Source organism: Mercenaria mercenaria, chromosome 15 (assembly GCF_021730395.1).
Source record: "Mercenaria mercenaria strain notata chromosome 15, MADL_Memer_1, whole genome shotgun sequence".
Classification (NCBI taxonomy): Eukaryota; Metazoa; Mollusca; class Bivalvia; order Venerida; family Veneridae; genus Mercenaria; species Mercenaria mercenaria.
Window position 1 is genome coordinate 12,251,268 of NC_069375.1, and position 22,629 is coordinate 12,273,896.

The 22,629-nt window shown below is 33.6% G+C and overlaps 1 protein-coding gene across 15 annotated transcripts in view; it reads right to left on the reverse strand.

The window, feature by feature from the left end:
* LOC123546888 (voltage-dependent calcium channel type A subunit alpha-1-like) overlaps positions 1-22,629 on the reverse strand; it is a 363,448-nt gene that overhangs the window by 25,540 nt on the left and 315,279 nt on the right. For 12 of the 15 annotated variants that reach the window (XM_053524572.1, XM_053524565.1, XM_053524561.1 and 9 more), the window contains 13 exons: positions 21,392-21,488; positions 20,746-20,906; positions 19,728-19,871; positions 19,316-19,517; positions 18,462-18,626; positions 13,004-13,180; positions 9,252-9,335; positions 7,908-7,943; positions 2,861-2,983; positions 1,869-2,026; positions 1,153-1,303; positions 671-798; positions 112-314 (listed from right to left, as the gene is read on the reverse strand). In XM_053524572.1, coding sequence (XP_053380547.1) covers positions 112-314; positions 671-798; positions 1,153-1,303; positions 1,869-2,026; positions 2,861-2,983; positions 7,908-7,943; positions 9,252-9,335; positions 13,004-13,180; positions 18,462-18,626; positions 19,316-19,517; positions 19,728-19,871; positions 20,746-20,906; positions 21,392-21,488 — 1,829 coding nt within the window. Of the gene's footprint in view, positions 1-111; positions 315-670; positions 799-1,152; positions 1,304-1,868; positions 2,027-2,860; positions 2,984-7,907; positions 7,944-9,251; positions 9,336-13,003; positions 13,181-15,871; positions 15,980-18,461; positions 18,627-19,315; positions 19,518-19,727; positions 19,872-20,745; positions 20,907-21,391; positions 21,489-22,629 lie in introns of all 15 variants that reach the window. The other 3 variants (XM_045333646.2, XM_053524564.1, XM_053524569.1) reach the window with 3 other exon arrangements.

A 22,629-nucleotide genomic window follows, 5' to 3' on the forward strand; every position in this document is an offset into this window, starting at 1 on the left:
AAAAAGAAATAAGCTGAACGTATTGTGTTGTATATAATGCTTTTCAATGAACGATTAACAGATAAGCAGACTAGTTCTTATACTGTATGGAACAAAATCTATATAGCTTACTTATAGACGTTTTGATTCCAAGAGATTCTCTGATAAGGGCAAAAAGTGTTGTTGTAAAATGTACTGTTCCATCCATAGCCACTGGCATATTCATTCTGATAAGTTTACGGTATGCCAATCTGTACGGACATTTCTTTCCAAACCCTACCGGCGGCTCCATATTTCGTAGCATATCATACATATCAGTGTACTGTATTCGGCCTCTGAAATACATGTATAATAACACTCAACAAAAGAACCCATATACTTTTTTTATATGTCAATAAATGTATTACTTCTAGGTAATACAAATACGGCCTTAAGACACTGTTTTTTTTCCGTGTACATGCATATCAAAGTAGTCAACGCCTAGTCTTAATACCAGAAATTATGAGACGACTCCTGATATGAACAGCCTGTCCAAATGTTTCTGCTATGGACCAGTCTATTGTTCAACATCGAGGGAGGGTAACAGTTTTGACTATAGACCAGCAAGTTGATGTGTATAATATGCCTTATCATTTATTTTCTTAAGTGATTCAACAAGTGCAGCACAATATCATAATAATGTGTAACTCACGTGGCGCCAGGGTCATATTCAGCCCATACACGATTATATTCGTCTAAATGATGGGGACCGAGTATGGAGCTGTCACGTGTCAGGTAGTCAAAGTTATCCATGATGACAGCAACGAATAAGTTCAACATCTGAAAACATTAAAAAAAAGTAAATAATAGTAACAGATGATAATTTATCATGATTAGAAAGATAGGGATAAAACTATATTTTACAGTACATTTATCCGTAAAACGATCCTTGCAAAGTATAGAAAACAACCAATCAAAATATATACAACTTCACATCGGACTGCACACTTTAAAAGTAAAACTGTGTATCTACTCATAACTTAACTGACATATAATATATAATTTAGAATGCTCACTTTCAAAAAAATAATTAAGGAATACCAATGTTGTAAAATGCCCGAATGTGAGGTCAAGACCACACTCATTTGACCTTATATTAGACAGTGGAACACGTGGAAAATTCAATAAACTTACAAGAAAAGAGCAGAAGAATATAAATGCTACAAAGTATCCGTATGCGAAGTCAAGGCCACACTCATTTGACCCCATATTAGACATTGGGTCACATGGTCGATTACTGAGACATGATAACATAATCTGCTGCCAGTTTTCGCCTGTCGCACATCTGAAAATTGAATAGAATGAAAACTCATTTCGGGGAAATACAAGTTAAATATCGCACACCACGCCATTGATAAACATACTGAAGGCATATACGTCCAGCATATGTTACTTTCCCAATTTTGCAAACGACTGACATAAAAATATGCCAAATACGGTATCGAACGAAAATTTCTAAACAAATGATTAAAACCATTTCTTTCTTTATTTGCTTAAAACTATAATGTTAGTCGTTAATTTATTCTGTTTGGTGGCTTTTCAAAACATGTTTTAATTCCGCCTTTTCTAGTTTAATTTAAACATATTTTATTGCTTATAATACATGTATTTATATCATTACAGCAACATATGGGTATTAACAATCGACTGAATTATAGCCTTTTCTAATTAATTGTACTAATAAATGAAACGAAATTTATTCCTGTGATTTTAAAGTGTTCCTTTGATGGTAAGTACTATTCTTTATTTTCAGGCCTTGAAACACTATTGTGTAGTTTTTAAATACATGTACAGTATATCAATAAAATAGAATATTAAGGAATTATAACTCAACTATCTTTATGTCATACCTGAATAATAACATAAGTGCTTGAAAAAAGCTCCTGAAATTGTTATGCCTGTTTATGTCAGTTTCAGAGTCTAGTTTGATGTTTCCAAATATTTGCATGCCAATGATTGCGAAGATGAAGAACAACATCAAGATGAGCAGACAAACGTACGGCAAGGCCTGAAATATAACATAAAATATATATTACATGCTTATATAAATTCTGTCAAACATACGGCTTGTGTTTCACAAGTACTTTCATTTGATATGCATGACCTGACACAGTTCTATAAATAACGCACAAAAAACATTATAACATCCATAAACATTGGAGATTTCGATCAATAACAAACCAACAAAGAAAAAGGTAGAGGTATATAATAAAAGGGTCATTATAACAATAGCTACATCTGGGATTTTTGAATTCGGCTTTCGTGGATTTTGTGAAGTTTTTGGCAAGTCCACTCCAGCCGAATACAGCATCCCAGATCAAACTGCTATTGTAATAACCCTGTTATATTATGTTTCAGCTGGCAGACAGGAATTTCTTAACCGCATGCTTCATATGTTACTAGGATATCGCACTTACACCTTCAGACATCATGCCCAAATTATCCTTTGTGCTTTAAAATAATACTTGATTGATAACTGCAATACTTTATATGCTTATTACGTATTAGTAGGGTTATTTGCTGACTTCAAATCAATCATTTTTCCTTTTCCTTACATGTTTTGTTGTAACAAAGAGCAATAAATCTGACTAAACTTTATAAGACACTCATATTAGTGTGAACAAAATGAGAAAGACGTTTACATTCAATTTAAACCATGACAAAAGGGTCTGGCTTCGTCTTCTTCTTTTACTGCAAAACACAGGTCTATACAGATAGTTCGTCCATTTTAAAATATAAATATCAGTAAGTGTTTGAAATGCTTTTTTTGTCAACGGCGCTGTTGCTTACTTTATAATGTCATGCGCCTGAAAATGACAATTTATATGTTCGACAATCTTACCTTAAATGATTGTAAAAATGTCCAAAGAAGTAACCGTATAGTGTACCCTTGGCGGAGAAGCTTCACCAAACGCGCAGCTCGGAACAATCGGAATATACCAACGTTAAAGCCTACATAATCACCCTGAAAACATAACGTGTTTATACCATTATTTCATTTTTTTGTTTCACAACGTCTGTAAAACGTCTTGTACCAAATCCTATCCTAGATTAAAAGAGTAAAACATCAGAAGATTTTCAAAATATTGAGCTTAATATGCAGCCGTACCGGTAGGTAAATCTAAAATCTAAAAACTGTTTTATGACATAGTATTTTTGTCAACATCTTCACAAATCAATGCCAACAGACCTTTTCTTAACTGAATATTGCACTTAGCATCTTTAGATATCTATTAGATAAAGTGTTTTAAATGTTAAAGCAATGAATTTGATTTTTTGGTCCCTCTCTTTACGTATATATATAGTTGCGTTACAATACATGCAGGGTGGGTATGGGAAAACGGTTACACAACACTAACACATCCCTAGGTGTATCTTTTTCTACAAAACAAATACGGATATGTACGACCAAATGATGCAACTTATCTGTAATAAAGCTATTGCCGTTCTGGTCCTCGATCAAAAGTTTTGGCAATACCTAAGTGAGCTCATAACATATCAGTATAACAATAGCCGTTATTGTGACACAATATCGTAATATACTAAAGTGTCTATCATAAAGGAAATTAAACAAACATATCCACACTACTCAACAACGGAAGCAGTTAAGAAAACTTATAGACTGTCGAGGCAAAAAAAATTAATATTTTATTCATGATACTTTATGATATATGACAGCAAATCGTATACTTTTTACACAAATTGTTGCTATATATTTTTCAAAAGTGCTTATTAATAGTCACTTTACGGTAATGGGCCAGATATGACCATCGACTATTAACGGCATTTCCCGGCTGCAAATATAGTTCATACGAGCAGCCAAGCGGAGAATGCCGAAATCGCGTACGGAGTATACCGAGATCGTACGGAAAATGCCGAATGTCATTACCGGTCCACTACCTAAATCAAAGTTCAAAACATATCTGGAGAGAACAGCAACAAAGATTCAACATAAACCAGGTGATTTTGTCGTAAAACAAACTCTGAAAACTAAAAAAAGCTTTCATCTTTTAATAACACTAGACTACCGAGCTTGAATAATTTTGCTGACAGAAACAGGGCATACCATTAAATATGTTATATAACATGGTTTGAGGCTAAGCAAATACCAAACTTCAAACAAATCGAGGCCAATTTGAAAAAAAAAATCAGGACCAGTACGATAACAGAGGGCCAACATTTTTAAAGGCGATTCAAGAGATATTGACTGGTTAAGATATTGGCAAATTAATGCTATAATAATTATCATTAAAGATATGCTAGTCCCAAATTTCATATTTGGAGAATGAACAAATACTACACATAGTTTATGTTAACATGAAATTAGCAAGTTTATGTAAACAAGAGCTCGTCGAACACGAAATGCCCCCCTTGATGCATTCAGATCATACAAGGAACAGAAATTATATGCTCACTGTAAACAAAAGTTCTACCATTCTGGTTTAATCTGACCTTGACCTTTAACCTATTAACCTAATAAGAGATTACAGATTGATCTTGGCGCCATCTACTGAGCCATTTTTGAATGTTCCAAATTTCAAGACTAGCTCAAGGTCAAAATCAAGGTCAAATTTCATTTAGGTATAAAACAATGTGTATGTGGTCCAAATTTGAAAGCGGTGGCTTGAGAAATGTTAAAGCAGGTCACTAGATCAATTTCAAGGTAAAGTTCATTTCGGTACACAAAACTATGCATGTGGTCCTAATTTGAAGGCTGTAGCTTGAGAAATGTGAAAGTAGGTCACTAGGTCAAAATCAAGGTCAAAATTCATTTCGGAACACAAAACTATGCATGTGGTCCAAATTTGAAGCCTGTACCTTCAAAAATGTGAAAGTAGGTCACTAGGTCAATCTCAAGATCAAAGTTCATTTCGGTACACAAAACTATGCATGTGGTTCAAATTTGAAGGCTGTAGCATGAGAAATATGAAAGTAGGTCACTAGGTCAAAATCAAGGTCAAATTCCATTTCAGAACACAAAACTATGCAAGTGGTCCAAATTTGAAGCCTGTACCTTCAAAAATGTGAAAGTAGGTCAAAAGGTCAATAACAAGGTCAAAGTTTTTTTCAGTACACAAACCTATGCATGTGGTCCAAATTTGATGGCTGTAGGTACAGAAATGTGAAAGTAGGTCACTAGGTCAAGATCAAGGTCAACTCATGTCAAGGTTCATCTTGCCACTCAAAACTATACATGTGGTCCAAATTTGAATTTGATGTAAGTTATGGACATGAAGATTCTAAGTTTTTCCCTGTATAAGTCTATATGAACTATATGACCTCTGGGGCGGGGCCATATTTGACCCGAGAGGGATAACTTGAACAAACTTGGTAGAGAACCACTAAATGATGCTACATTACAAATTACCAAAGCCACAGTCTTTGTGGTTTGGACAAGAAGATTTTCAAAGATTTTCCCTATATAAGTCTATGTAAACCATGTGACCCCCAGGGCGGAGCCATATTTGACCCTAGGGGAATAATTTGAATAATCTTAGTAGAGGACCACTAGATGATGTCATATACAAAATATCAAAGCCCTAGGCCCTGTGGTTTTGGACAAGAGGTTTTTCAAAGTTTTTTTCTATAAGTCTATATAAACCATGTGACCCTAGGGGTGGGGCCATATTTGACCCCAGGGAAATAATCTGAACAATCTTGGTAGAGGACCACTAGATTTTGCTACATACCAAATATCAAAGCCCTAGGCCCTATGGTTTTGGACAAGAAGATCATAAACCATTTAACTGTTCCTGGCCAATGTGACCTTGACCTTTGACATAATGACCTCAAAATCAATAGGGGTCATCTGCTGGTCATGGCCAACCTAATATCAATTTTCCTGATACTAGGCCCAAGTGTTCTTGAGTTATTGCCTGGAAACCATTTTACTGTTCCTGGTCACTGTGACCTTGACCTTTGACATACTGACCTCAAAATCAATAGGGGTCATCTGCTGGTCAAGACCAACCTCCCTATCAATTTTCGTGACCCTAGGCCTAAGCGTTCTTGAGTTATCATCCGGAAACCGTTTTACTATTCATGGTCACTGTGACCTTGACCTTCAACATACCGACCTCAAAATCAATAGGGGTCATCTGCTGGTCATTACCAACCTCCTTATCAACTTTCATGATCCTAGGCCCAAGTGTTCTTGAGTTATCATCCGGAAACCGTTTTACTGTTCAGGGTCACTGTGACCTTGACCTTTAACATACTGAGCTCAAAATCAATAGGGGACATCTGCTGGTCATTAACAACCTTCCTATCAACTTTCACGATCCTAGGCCCAAGCGTTCTTGAGTTATCATCCGGAAACGGATTGGTCTACATTCCGACCGACCGACCGACCGACAGACCGACATCTGCAAAACAATATACCCCTCCTTTTTCAAAGGGGGGCATAATTAACAGTACTACGCATGTGGGTAACAACAGCACATGCTGTGTACATGCCTTGTATAGCTGAACACAGTATAAAAGAGTATTAATTAAAATTCTGAAAGTTTTTCAAACAATCGACGGTCAGTGCATGAAAATTAATAATGAATGTAGCTCTATGTATACAATTAATTCGTATATTTTGTACAGTGTCATGAGGATTTTCTACATTTGAAGTAAATATCTAAATATAGAAAATAGTGCAAGATAGTCATTGAATATCTTTAATCAAGTGATTTCATATATGGAATTAGGCCAATACATGTAGATCTCCCCTGGGACAAAAAGCAAGGTCAATACATATTGACCTTGCTTTTTGTCCGAGGGTTCTTGCATTGTTAAATAAAAGCCCGCACACTACATTTTGTTTGAGCGAGTGAGTATTTGATACATTCCTCTATCCAAAGCTAGGTCCGTTGCTTCGGCATCTGACATCATGCTAAAACAATTTTCTACTTGAAACACTTTTAGCCTGCTAAATTCATAAAATGGACTGGTCCATCACTTAATTTGGGCAGTGCCATTTGAAGGGGTATTCACTGAAAATTTACTGACTGAAAAGCGAACAGTGCAGGCAGACCATGATCAGCTGCACTTCCGTGCAGGCTGATCTTAGTCTGAACTGGTCGCAAAAGCAGAAGCACTTGCCGCCAGCAGGCTAAAGGTTAAGAAGTATACATTTTAAATGTAAATGTAAATGTCATCGCTGACTATATCATCTGCATGTTTATTGGCGTTCCTTGAATTGGGGCAATACCTTTATTAGAAAAATATACGAAATGTCAATCTAACCGACTGGCAATGACATTTCAAATATTCTTACTAACATTATTTTGAAAGAAATATTTAATTCTCTAAATTTTATGAAACGAAATTAGCTTAAAGATATGTTTGTTTATAAGAAGTTATCGATGGGTAACAGTACAGCCCAGTCACATTTGATATCCATGCGTGTTTAAACCCATAGTATAAAAGTGCAACGGTCAGTGTATGTGAGCATAATGTAAATGTAATGTTTTATAAAACAAAAAAAATATGTATACAATACTTCGTGAAATCTATTTAATTTGAAAACCACTGTTTTCTGTCAGTTCATGAACAAAATAAACTGCATAATAGTTGGACTTAAGCAAAGCCATGTATACCATCGTCATCTTGAATACCAGAAACACTTACTAGTTCCATTTTTAAGATCTGAAGCAATTGAAATGCTATATCTGCATACATCGTTTAAAGAACGAAATTCTTTCAACTTCTGAATGCAAATACAATGTTAACACATAATATTAAGCTGAGCACAAGCCCAACTTTTAAGCAATTCATCGTGGTAAATACAAGCTCAGCGCTGATCTACTGTTGACTGCAAAGGGACATAACTATAATGGTACTGTGCGAATGCTGTAAAACCATGCTGCCTATATTGCTTAAATTCGGTATGCATAACGAACCTGTTCCTTGCCAGTTACCATTTCTGCTACACGCTCCTTGAAACAATATTTATATAAAGTTTCATCAACATAAACTGGAAGATATATACTAATCTATTTATGAAATACAAATGGTCTACAAGGGCAGCAACTCTAGACAACAACCTAAGTTACTCAATGACTTTATTTAGAAACCTTTTTGCTAAGAAAATAACAAGTCGCAGTGTAAAATACAATAAAGAAATTAACAGCTTACAATGTACAAAAAAACATCTACAACAAAAAAAGTCATATTAAAGTTTAAATAAGACTTCCTAAATTCGGTATGCATAACGAACGTGTTCACTGATTAATATTTACAATTTTACGAAAAAGCAGTTTTGAAAGATATATTTCGGTTTTGTTTATATTCGAGTGATAAGGTAGTATGTACTTATATAAAATACTAGATAGTTCCTTATGGTATAAAAACCTCCATGAGAACAACGTGGCATAATGTGTATAACAGAAGGCTTGTGCTGCAGATTTTCACAGGAAAGACAGCTTGCAATACATAACAAGCATGACCGTAATGATGAAAATAAATATTCCCTTAACAAATAGTTTTCAAATGTAAAAGCCAAAATAAACATGTGCTTAACGTGCAGTTCATACTCAAATTTCCAATTAATATTAATTACTTTAAAGATATGTTCAAATAATAAAAATGCTGTGGTAACTATCCGGCAGAACTCTGACGTATAAATATCAGCACCAGATCGCTTATTTTTAGACATTTTTACTGATAATTAAGATGCAGTTTAACACTGGAGCAAACAAGTTTAAAAGTTATATTACTTTGACTAAGCTTAAACCAAGGATAGATAAATCAGAATTAGATATGGCATATAAATCTATGACAACCATATTAATATTCTGATGCCAAAATATTTTGAAGGCCCTTGTTAAAGCTATAAGATCTGTTGAAGAAGTCCAAACGGAAACCTTTCATAAAATATACATGAACTGTAAAACATTACATGTATTTAACACTAATTATCAAAGAAAAATATCTTGCACGTTTTGTCGAAGGTGATCATTGCATGCCTTCTTGTTAGCAATAACACTGAAATAAATATAAATCTTAATCGAGTGTGTTTAAAATTGTAGTTTTGTTCCTTTAATATTTAACTTTATCATTTCTACAAAAATTTAGTAGTATTATTTCTATATAGTTCCATACTTCTATTTTCTATTCGACAACATCCATTTGGGAAAGACTAATAAGCTGAAGCTTGGATCACATCGAGATGCTCAGGAGATATTGCTATAAGTTTGTTATAACAAACAACATTCATAAGCTTCCAAGATTACAAATTTACTTACCCCAAATTCATTTATCATGACGTCCAGAATACTCCCCAACACGGTCACAAAGTCAAATATATTCCAGGCATCGCGGAAGTAATTCTAAAAGAAAAATACACGTGCTATCATTTTCCCATACTTGTCAAAATTACACGAAATAATGGCACAATATTTATTTGAAACTTTAAATGTTCGTCTTAAACGAAGTACCATATTATCGATTCCAGTTTTAATTAAGATAGAACATTATACTGCGTAAAAAATATGACAATAATTGTAAAGATTCTAGATAGTAGTAATGACATTATCCTGTAAAATATTGACGTCATATATATTACTTAAACGAAGTTTTAATTAATTATAATCAAGAGTAAAATGTCACTCAAGATGCACACACTAAGATATCAAACCACAGGGAAAATCTACATCTACAGCTGTTTATCTAGGATTGTGAAAATGATTACAACACAAAGCCACACTGCAATAAAGACAAGAATTTCTGTTAATTTATTATTATTTCAATGACAAAAATGTTCATTTTTCTGTTAAAATGTACAAGTACTTATTACAAGCACGAATCAAACAAGATAAAATAGACAAATGTTAGACATATCGAATCGTTTTCATTGCACTTTGTAAATATATTTTTAGCGAAAGTATCCGTATCATTTTGTTCACACTGACTTACGAAATACCCGTTTTAGGTGACTAAAGGGACAGAATAAAAAATTTTTCTCAATGCGATAGTCGCATGTTTTTTAATGAACATCTAAAACATAAATGCTTTACAAGGTCAGCAACTCTAGACAACAACCCAAGTTACTCAAAGTCTATTTATATCATATACATACACTATTGGTGTAAATATTTTGATTAACATTAGAAAGTGAAATTCTTTTCATGTTACGGACCTTACTCTATAAGTTCATATGCAACTGTCTAACTGGTCAGATGTTTTATATGTTGTAACATCAATTTATAGGCGTGATGGAACTTAAACGAATTTGGTTTATCAATTAAATATTTAAGACCAAGTAATTGCCTCCTTATACGTTAGATTGCACACAAGCCAAAGAAAACTATTGTCCAGGCAAACTTTAAAAATGTTAAATCTACTGATTAGATAATAAGAAAATCGGCCATCTTATATATGATTTGTATTACACATTTAAAACAACTTTATTCAAAGAAATAGATAACCTAATTATAAGCTGAAACTAAGCATTTCTCGCTTTTGTCTTGCAATGTAACTTTTCTCTCATACAATCGAAGGAAGAACAATAAGGCGAAATACATGCTTTAGAGCTGTAAGAAAATCTAGCAAACAAATTTCAAGCGTGGAATGAAAAAAGACCAATGACAGCTCGGAAAGAAAAACGACATGTTAGTAAAAGTTGTACATAATATTCAATCCCATTTCCTTGCCGAAATGTATAGCATAAATACCGTTAGTATCTTCGAAATAAAAACACGGCGTCAATAAAAATATATTAGCCATGTTGCGTTTTTTGACAGACTGTCTGATTTAAAAAAGACAACCTCGCGCCTCGGTTTGTATATGAAGTAATAAATAGCACAAACGGCAACATTATACTATATCAAAAATGGCATACACATACTTTCTAACAGGATAGGACATGTACTATGATTTTCAGTACATAAACGTTATGATACGCTTAATCATATTCTACCAAAATATTGTTTCGGTCAAATTAAAACGTTTGTGCATTACTCCATTTTGAGTTTAGGATGTCGTTATACGCCGTTTAGAAAAAGCGGAAGTATTATGTAACGGTGCATACATGTGTCCATATCCCTGTCTGTCATAGAGCGTGTCCGGAGCATAACTAAACAACCGTCCACGCTTTTTACTTTTAACTTGGGTTAGGTTGGTGGTGATGAGAACATGTGCAGATCACATGAACCTGGTCAATTGGTCAAAACTAGAGCACAAAGATTAAATTTGTCCGTCATATTTAATGTCCACCTCAGTACTAAATAACCATTCAAATTACTGATTTCAACCATTGGATATAAGTAGGTGACGATTGGACAATGTGCAGAGAGCATTGACTGGATCGGTAGATCAAAGGTCAAGGTCAGAAATGGAGCTCAGATATTAAATTTGTCCATTATATTTCATGCCCGGAGCCTTACTTAATAATCATTGAAGGCACTGACTTTAAATTTTGCATATAGGTATGTAGAGATTAAACGAAACAGTGCATAAACCTGGTCAGTAGATCAAATTTTTCGGCACATAACCACTCAAGGTATTGATTTTAAATTTGGTGTGTAGGTAGGTTGTGATGAGACAATATGCGCAGAACATAAACCGGGTCAGGTCATGGTCATGGTCAGAAATAGTTCAAAGTTATAGTTCGTCTTTGCACCAGAAATAACCATTCAAGGTACTGACTTCAACTTAACATATAGGTAGGTGACCATGTGATGATGCAGACTTCAATTTAACATATAGTTAGGTGACCATGTGATGATGCAGACTTCAATTTAACATATAGTTAGGTGACCATGTGATGATGCAGAGAGAGCATTAACCGGGTCAGCAGGTCAAAAATCAATCTCAACAATGGAGCTCAAAGGTCAAATCTGTAAATCATATACCGTGTGCGGAGCATAACTTAATACCAAATCCAGGCTCAACAGTGCAACCAGGAATCGATTTGAGATATGACTGATAGTTAGTGGCAAGCCAAACCTCAATTTGATAAATTCTTTCCGATTAATACTAGACCCAAACTTTTGTTTTCCCCAAAATCAATCATATTGCAATCCCTATTTATTTGTCATTTGATGTTTTTAGACAAAGTAAACACGTACTACTCAGTTTATTATATTGACATTCTTCAATTTTTAGTTCTTCTGCCACCCAGAAAACGTATTCCTGTACCATTAAGTGATTAAGCACGTGAATTAAATGAAGAACAAATGTGAAAGTATCTCTTTATTGCATGACCTATGGGAACCTGTGAGTACACAATAAAATTGTTGTTGAAAATATGCTTGTGATTAATCTCTGTTATAGATCTAACACAATAATTTGGTTTTATCCTGTTATGTTACATTCCAATAACAGCGGTTGCACGTTTATTAATATTTCAATTTACCAATATTTGTAAGTATTTTATATTAATATTAAAAATGTTATATCATTTTCTTTAACCTTTTCAAAATATTTCGTGTATTTAGAAAATTCAAAATAGAATATTTTAGAAAATTAACCAACGCTATCTCAATAATGTATTTTGATAGAACATTTTGGATTCTTAAAATGATTACATGCACGCATCTTTTAAACACTTTTGCTCCTAAATCGAAAGTTTAAATAAGAGACAAAAAGCTTTGCTCTTAATGGTCAAAATGAGTTCTATCTAAATTACGTGAAAGCAAATATGAAATAAAATTGCCTGTGCATACCATATTTTAACCAAGTGGTGATTGTGTATGCTTTTAATGATAAATCATGTTTCTGGCGTCCATGACAGTGGTCCAAACAAAAATAACGGAAAATATTTAATATTGATCGTATTCGGTATGCGAATTAGCATATAAAAGCCAAGCATTTCTACCCAAAAGAAAATGACGCATTGTACTGACATGCCACAAACTTAACTACCTTTAAGTAATATCTTTTTTGTCTGACAATAAAACTAAGATAATGATTTTTTGCACGGTTTGCTCGTACTGGAATACGTTGAAGAGGGGATTATACAAATACAATACTTATACTACACAAACAAAATTCAAACCTTAATTCCAAACGCCAATAGTTTTAGAATACATTCTATGGTAAATAGCACCGTGAAGACTATATTTATTGATATGAGAACCTTCTCATAAAAGGACCCTTGGTCAGCGATATTGGGATGTCCATTCTCTGTTGACCGCTCCCGGTACTTATTCTCAAACTCTTGCTGATTATTAAACTGATGCAAAAATTGTAAAAAAAACAAAGTAAGTACAACTGGAAATTTTGCTTAAGTCATTAAGCAGTGTTTGAAAAAAAGAAGAAAATTATTAGAAGTTTGCACCTATCTTGTTAAAATCAAAATTTTGTAACTGCGTACTCAGAACATACAATGTTTTGTTTTTTTTAATTTGAAATATGATCTTTTTTCCATCATTTGTATGTAGTTTATATGCTGTTTATTCGGGTAAAGTCAAAAATATTAAAAAGACAATAACATCATCATTAGACTTAATTAATTTGCGAAGAAGTTGCTGGTGCAAAATTCTACGAGCCAGACCAATCACCATTTGTTAGTTCAATAAAGGTGATACACTAAGGCAGAAGCTAAGAAGTTAGTACACATTTCCAATAAAACTGATACTATAAATAGCTTGCGCCTAATGTATGTCTCATAAATGCTTCGTAACGATATATTAATCTTTCTGACTAAATCATTCATTATAAAAGCATTTATGGATTGGGCACAGTTTGTATGGTAAAATCTGTGTGTTAAAAATGTTATCTAAGTGGCATTTCATCATTATTGTGCAATCAGGACGTATAAAACACATGTGAATCCAATTGATAAGACAGCAGTTAATGTTTTTCCAACTAATTTCATTATCTTTTGTCCTGAATACTAGAAGAATAAAGGAACACTTTTTCTTATCAATAAATACAGATTTTATCATATACCCGTGATACTTTAATTAATATGCTAGCTAATATTGTCAAATGAAACCACTCTCCATTCAGTTTCAAGGCAAATATATATATATGCAAATCCAATTAACCATCCATTCCCATTTATATACGCATACATACATACATACATATGTATTTTAGTAGCTGTTAGACATAAGTGTTGTCTTTTGTAAAACCATTTACTCATTCTTTTTTCTGAAATGTCGCACGTTTCGTTTTCATGAAATTCGCCATCAAAATGTAACAAGAGCTAATATATTTTTATATTTATTTATACTATTTTCTCTTCTTCAACAAAGTCGTCTTTAAAAGAACATTTCTTCGAAATTTACTCGTCGTAGGTGACAATTATTTCAGAGATTTTCCTAAAAAAATTGCACTTTGATCATGATATATTTATAGATAAATAACCTTATTAAAGAAATAGCACAATCTTATTTGAAACATTTTTATTAAAAATAATTTGACCACAGAAACATTATCTTGGATATAACCAGTAATATATTTTCTAGGTCTACGGAATATAAACCTTAGTATTTATTATAAACAGGCATTTTTTTCAGTCAGTTACAATAAATTCTCTTGTAAAACTATCTGCCAAAGCAATGTGAGAAGAATGTATCAATCGAAGTTTTATGGGGCTCCGGTGGGCCCTATTATTGTCACGCGGCCAGACTGGAGTCATAGAAATAAATTTAAGCTATCTATGCAATTGAACAATATAAGGAAAACTATATTTGATTATAAATTGATTTAAGACTATGTTTTACAAGCATTGGTTATACTGTCGCGTTGAATTATATTCAAAGCTATCATCGTCTAGAAGAACCCATTTGTCATTGGTTCGACCTCTACTGGGATCCACAGTGCGATCACGACCACACATTCTAATATGGCACCAGTACCGGGTATTCCAGGAAGCGTACTCGAGGTTATTTCAAATAAGCTTGAAGATGTCGTCACAATGGGGCTAAAATAAATTAGTGTCAACTTAGTGGAATGAGAAAGCATGTAAACATTTTCGTTTCTGTTGAATTTAACATCGCACAGACACAGCAATAGGTCATATAGTGACTTTCCAGCTTTGATGATGAAGAAGACCCCATGTGCCCCTCGGTGCTTATTCATCACGCCCTTCACCATGTAAACATAGTCAACATTTTGGGTGCAGAACAAATTATCTCAAAATCTGCGTTTATCAACACATTTCTATCATGTTGTTCAGGTTGCTTAAAATATCTGAGTCTTAACTAAAGTAATGGATCCATAATGGCGTCCTTCATCTTCCGTGTGATTACTTATTCTCGTTAGGCAATTAGCCATTCCATTTTTGGACGTAAATATAGCTTCCTTCCTAAAACACGGATTGCATACGAAGCCTACGTAGCTGGCCAGTTGTAATTACGGGTTTACTGCCTGAATGGTGACGACGCAATTCTTGAGAACGAAACGAGTTATGACGACCTTCTATATATTTTTTTTAAATGTCTGTCATCAATTAAACCCCACCCACCCATCCACCAACAACAAAATGTCTAGCAGCATATGAACATGGCCTTCTTCAAATGGTATGTACCTATTAACACATCTAAACACGAATTATGGATCAGATTAAAATGCAAACAAGTCCTATCGATATTTGTATTTGAATTTCAGATAAAGATTTGTAAGACAAATCATCCAACATCTAATACAAATTATAAATAACAATTTATAATTAATGTGATCAACAGAAACAGACCACATTGTACTGTGACGTATCTCAGTATTAAATCAATTTATTCTCCGCCGGATTTTTCAATACATGCTGCACGTATATATGTGTTAAAATGAATACCGAGAAGAAGGCCAATGTATAACACGTGCAAAAGAAACCTCGTGTCCGGTTAATATATAGAAAACATCCACAATTGTGAAAAAAACTGTGACGGTGTGGGTAATAGATTAACTGCAGCACTCTTACCCTTCCAAAACCCAACAATTTTAAGACACATTCTATGGTAAATGCTATCGTGCACGCCATGTTTATGTATTTAAGGATGTCACGATATAAAGGTGGTTCCTCATATAGCTATAAAACAATAAATTGTATATTACGACATAACAGATTATTATCATTAAGGTATAGTAAAATATGCAAGTACTGTTATATTTTCATATCCGTGTTGTGTTTAATACAAGTAATTGCATATTTCGTGAGAAATGTTTCATTTTCAAACAATATCAGTTAAAACGATATGCCGATCATTAGACGAAAGTAACTTAGTTTTACATTTACTGTGATTGGTCTCAGAGCTGGTCGTAAATCATTCAGATACTTATTTATTGTGTATAATCTTTTGTATTCAATTTTCAAATAAGTTCATTTTTGTTGTATATTCACTTGTAATTTCTGTCTTTTGAAAGGTCTTAATCGTATACTGGCTTCAGTTGATCGTAAACTGTAAAAAGTATCATGAATTTATTTCAGAAATTACTGTATACTAGATATTTCATAAGGTATACCGTAGAAAGATAAGCACATATGTTAAGCTGAAGTTGTTTGATAATGAAATACTTAAACACTTGTCTTACTGGTATCATAGTCAATGAATAATAGTTAATAGCATCATTATATAACAGCAGATACAATGTATATCATATCTGAAACTGACAGAAAATCTATGATGATGAATTCAGACAGTTTCCCCATTATTACACAATATCATTTGTGAACAATTATCATATATCACGTGACCATTGAAGTGAAAGCAAAAAAAAAAGCATATGAAAACATAAACTGCATCTAAATCATAAAACAATCGCTTGAGTGGCTTACAATGGCCTCCTATATGGCTATTCTATAAACAACACTTTTAACCAGGATGAAACAAACCATACAAAATGTACAGTTTTAGGACTATTCATGGTTACACAATAGGTATAGGAATCGACTGAATCTGAATGTCTGCTCAAAAGCAGAGGTTGTAAAATATGTCAACCCTGTACAAAACTTTATCATTACATAACAGAACAGCCAACAGGAAAGCCTGCTATTTTGTTGATCTACAATAATAGCTACTTAATACATGAAACAAAACAATAAACGAGATGGGTGGGGAAATAAACCTTATACGATTATATACTTTAGCAAAGGTCAATGAGCGTTCGCGACTGAAAATAATATTGACTAATGACAAAAAATATCTGTACAGGTTAATAAATAGCGCCCACCGAGCTAGGCAAAGTCCATAATTACTATATTATATATCCAGCTTCATAGGGTGTTGACTTAAGTTCGATAAAGTCACTTGTTATTGTCAAATTTTGTGTAACCTACTTTCAAGGGTAGACAATATTAAAGATTGCTGTTTTGGGTTGATAAAAATATCAGATATGTGTTGTTTCTTTAAAAATATCAGTAAGAAAATCCCAGGAAAATTGTAGATGACAGATTTGCCGAATGTTATAAGCATGACTGTATCGTGGAGTTACACGCTAAATGTTGAAACCAATTTCAATCAGTCTATCTAAAATTCTGATATGGGCTTTAAATTAAAAGATTGTTAATTCAAGGATTGAGAAATAAATGGACACTTAAGATACACATTTGTCGATTTTACGAAAAGAAGCAACATAAATATAACGTTTTACACAGTCACCCTACGACATCTGAACGTAAACAATGTGTTTAATGTGGGATACAAACTTAGAGCCTTACTTCGTATAAACTTGATTTTGCATTATGAACCTGCAAATTTTGGTAATAATAATAACGTTGAAAACTTACTTGCAAATAACGTACAAGTTTAAGATTTCCTTGCAATTATCAACACATTGATTGCTAGAATTGAAAGGAATGTATGGTAACCTTGCTTTAAATTTATATGCTGGATATTTAACACATATCTAGAAAGAGTTACACCTTTTCTAAGACAACGGAATGGTAACAAAAGAAACAAGAAGCAGAATTGCTGGGTAAAATGCCTAAACCTGAAAAATGAATGGCATAGTACTTTGAAAATAAATACAGAGCCATAAATGATTCCAATAACTTGATCTTATAATTTATTCTAGTTTGCAGATACAGCAAGACTAACGGCTAACAAATTAAAGACAGTATAACAAGAAAGATGGCAAAAGCTTGTCCTACTAAAACCCTCCTCGAAAATAAAACAGATTGCAAAATATTTAACAGTTCTTTATAACATCAAATTCAAAATTTTAGTAGGCAAAATTACACAGAATATTGTAGACATTAAGTATTTTATTACTAACACCTACAGTTTAATGTCTTCATTTCCGGTCATAATATATGTTTATGTGACATTCCTTGACATTGAATTAAAATTTATAAGTAACTGTTCACAATGACAATAAACTCAACACAAATTCTGTCATCACTATCCTGATAAAAAGAACCCAACTCGATCGGTCATGTCAAGGTTCAATCATACATGAGTACAAAACTCATGTCTACAGTTTTTTACAACAAAATGTAAGATTTAAGAGCATTGTATATTTACAGCATTATCCAAATAATTAGTAAAAACCAACAGTAAACATGAACGTACCTTCATCATAAGAACCACGGTGTTTAAGGCGATAAGGGTCATCACCAAATATTCAAATTTTGGAGAAACTACCAATTTCCATACCCGGTACTTGAAAGATCCTTTGTTCTTTGGCATAAAGCGACACAATGGTTTAGCATTCATCGTGAAATCAATGCATTGTTTCTGAAAATGTTCCATTTATATTTCATGTATAACTTATCTGTTAAAGCACTTGTCGCGATTGACTAACTAGTACAGTTATAACGATTATGGTACAGAGTAAGAGATTATTAATGCTTATAAGAAGCGAGAAATGTTTTGATGGTACATTTCCACAAAAAATAAATTAAAAGCATTCAGTCTAATAGTCATTTGTTTCGTCGTTCGTCATGGTAGTGCGCCTGTACTGAAACTCGGTAATGTCCGAGCAATTACATATTCTCCGTATCCTATTCTTTGGTGGTCACAAGCATACGGATTTCCGTACCTGTCGGGATCTCATTTGGAAAATACGTAATCGAACGGAGATTACGGAGATTACTGATTGACAGTACAGGTGCAAAGGTGATCTTCAAATAGGTGTTATGGTTAATGAAATAGATAATACAATTATTTCTGACAAACAAACTATGAAATGATTTGCATGTTAGCTGCTAATCAGACTCTTAAGCAATTTTAAAGCTTGAAAATTAGTGGCAGAGACAAATCTCAAAGTAAGTTTGTAACATAACCAATGTACACAAAACTAAACCCTGCTAGCTAATATGCACTAGTCGCATTCAATATCAGCCTGTAAATACCATAAATAGAGATAATCTAAATATAGAATCTGGTTCCAACACGGAGCTGTGGTTGAAACCATTTGTTCTTACTTGATTTTTATCTAAATCCTGATCGCCTAGATCACTTTCTCCCTGTTCTTGGAATGTAATGATGATGAGAGCGACGAAGATGTTCACGAAGAAGAATGGAAAGACAATGAAAAACACAACATAAAACACCGCCATCTCCATGTGGTAATTTGGTTGTGGACCTTGGTCTACAAACGTAGAGTCCATCGAATTCTTCAACACACTACAATCAAATATAAGTTTGCTGAAGACTTAAATAAAACTTCACCTCAATTAGAAACAGATACTGAATCAAAAAGACAACAAGTTGTCTTAAATTTGACCTAAAACATTAAAAGACTAACACTAATTTACTCATGGATGATCAGTTGTAATGTAATACACTAGAAATTCTTGCAGATTAGTATTTATGAGAAGTCTTGAAATAACATACGCTGGCCATCCTTCTCCGGTTGTGACTGTAAACAGTGTTAACATGGCATACATCACGTTGTCGTAGTGAAAGTCTTGCCGACGCCACTGTCGGTCTTCAACCGAAGGTGAATCTGGACCATCTTCGTAAGAAAAGTACTGGCCCCTAAGTAAACACATTAAAATTCAAAGTCAATTTAAGTTTTAGCATGTTAGAAAAGGTATTGACTGCTCTAGCCGGTGGTACATGTTTAATATCTGCCAGAATAACGACCCGACCTTACTGATATAGTAGATATTAGTACTTGTTTTTCCAATGTGTGTACTAAGGACCAGAAACAAATAATCAAACTTGAAGGTAGAACTGCAATATTCGAAGTCAAAACTACAATACTCGAATGTAAAACTACAATACTAGAAGATACAATTATAATACTCGAATGTTAAACTACAATAGTCGAAGGTAAAACTGCAATACTCGAAGTCAAAACTACAGTACTACAATATCCGAATTAAAAAAACAATTAACGAAGGTAAAACTACAACACTCGTAGGTATTTTTCTTCCAAAATGACGTATGGACAACTCTTCGTGTTCTTTTGAAAATACGGACGTAAAACCCAGCCTGCTTCGCTAGTTCAGACGTCGAAAATGCTTCTTGAACAAGGCAACCGTACATACATGATAAAGATAAAAGTATATTGTAGCTCACAATAAGTGGATACAGTTATTCATACGTCCGGTTGTTAACAATTATAAAGCGATCACTATTATAAAAGGCAAGCATCCTGATATGAGCCATGCCATGAGAAAACCAACATAGTGGGTTTGCGTCCAGCATGGATCCAGACCAGCCTGCGCATCCGCGCAGTCTGGTCAGGATCCATGCTGTTCGCTTTTAAAGCCTATTTGAATTGGAGAAACTGTTAGCGAACAGCATGGATCCTGAACAGACTGCGCGGATGCGCAGGCTGGTCTGGATCCATGTTGGTCGCAAACCCACTATGTTGGTTTTCCCATGACACGGCTCAATTACTTACTTGCATTCTTCTCTTGTTTCTTTTGACTCGTCTGTGCAGTAGAAAAACTTTCCCTTGAATAACTGAACCGCAATCACCGCAAAAATGAATTGGAACAGCATGTACACAATAAGAATATTGGACACATTCTTCAATGAGTTCACAACACAGTCGAATACAGCCTGGTGATACAAAATTGATAATTAAAACAAGGTGTTTTTCAAACAAACACATGTCGCCGCATGAATTTAACTTACATAGGCGAATGGCGTTATGCAGAATTTAGAATTCTGAAAGCGACATTCCTGCATTTTGTGGCCTCTTGTCAAGACTTTTACTACGTCAAAAGCAGTTTATCAATCGTCTTTTGAAAAAGTTTTCAATTATAAAGCAATGATTGTGAAATGCCGACAAAAGAAAAACAGAACGAACAACTAATGAAAAAATGTAACAAACCTTTAATAGATCACACAACTGTTGCTTCAACTTTTAGAAAGGGTGTGTAGCAAGGTATTTGAATTATAAAGTATTAAAAATAAATACGATGGTATATTAAAATCTTCTGACCTTGAACCTTAGTTGTTCGTAACGTTCGGAACACTTTAAAAACCACTACCGAGTAAATAATTAACATATCAGACAAACAGAAATAGAGATAGCTACTGACCTTGAGTTTCGGTACCCTGTTAATAGTTTTCAGTGGCCGTAAAACTCTCAAAACCCTCAGAGATTTGATCGTATTAAGATTCTTCCCGGCGCTGTCACTGCAATTGAGAGGAAACTATTTTTGTACATTTGACAATACTTTTGATATATAACAAAATGTAAAGAAGAAAGTAGAAAGTAATTAAAACAGTCTGCATGTTAACATAACCTGTCAAACAGATTTCTAGCTGCTCACAATCATACATTAGAACATTCGTTAAGGTAAAGAAAGTACAAAATGTATATATAAACAAATAACACACTTTCTGACACTGTATGAGGTATATAGATTTGCTTTTATACATAATGCTTGCAAATGTTTATCCCTTCATTGCCATTCGACCAACTTGGCCATTGCCTTATCACATTTCAATTGTTATAACACTATATACAAGACCAGAAAAGGTAAAAAAGTCAAGGCAAAGAAAACATTGGTTATGGTGTGCGAAGTTTTGATCTAGTGCAAGATATAAAAAGTCAAGATGCCTCTATCTCACAACGGCGTCAAAAGCAAAACTGTTCCGTGTTAGATCTACGTACCTTCTAGATAGGACAGTTTTGCAATTAACCTTAAAGATGCATTTCTAATATTACCACGAAAATACAAAAGGCTGTTCTATACACTACTTAGGTAAGAAACATTAACGTATTTATTCTACTAGATAGTTGCAAAATGTGAAATGCAAGCAGTTAGGTAGTTTAAAATTTTAATGTACAGAGATTTCTCCAATGTTTAAATCTATACGGCTTTTCTCTACAGTTATTATCTATATTCTTTCTCAAAAGTTTAAATACATAGAGCTTTCTATAATCAAATCCTTATTTTTGCAAAATATGGTTTGCAAAGCTGAATGTTTCAAATATATACACAGGTTCCTCTTAAAATCTAGACGTACAAGGTCTTGTTCATATTAAATAATATGGCATGTACGTTAAAAATTAAATTGTATAAACTGTTTTTATGTATACTGTTCATATTTTTATATATAACTTTTATATATTTAACGTAAGACAACAAGCAAATTCGATGAATTGGAATCCCCCGCCGAAAGGGTCAGAGTTGAGGAACGGCAAAAAAATATATCCAGCAAAAAGTTAAGAATGTTACCAAGAAGCAAATAATTTCATTAGTCAAAATCAAATTAAAAGAAAATGAATGGTTTGTTTGGGTGGGGCTATGGGGGGGGGGGGGGGGTTGGG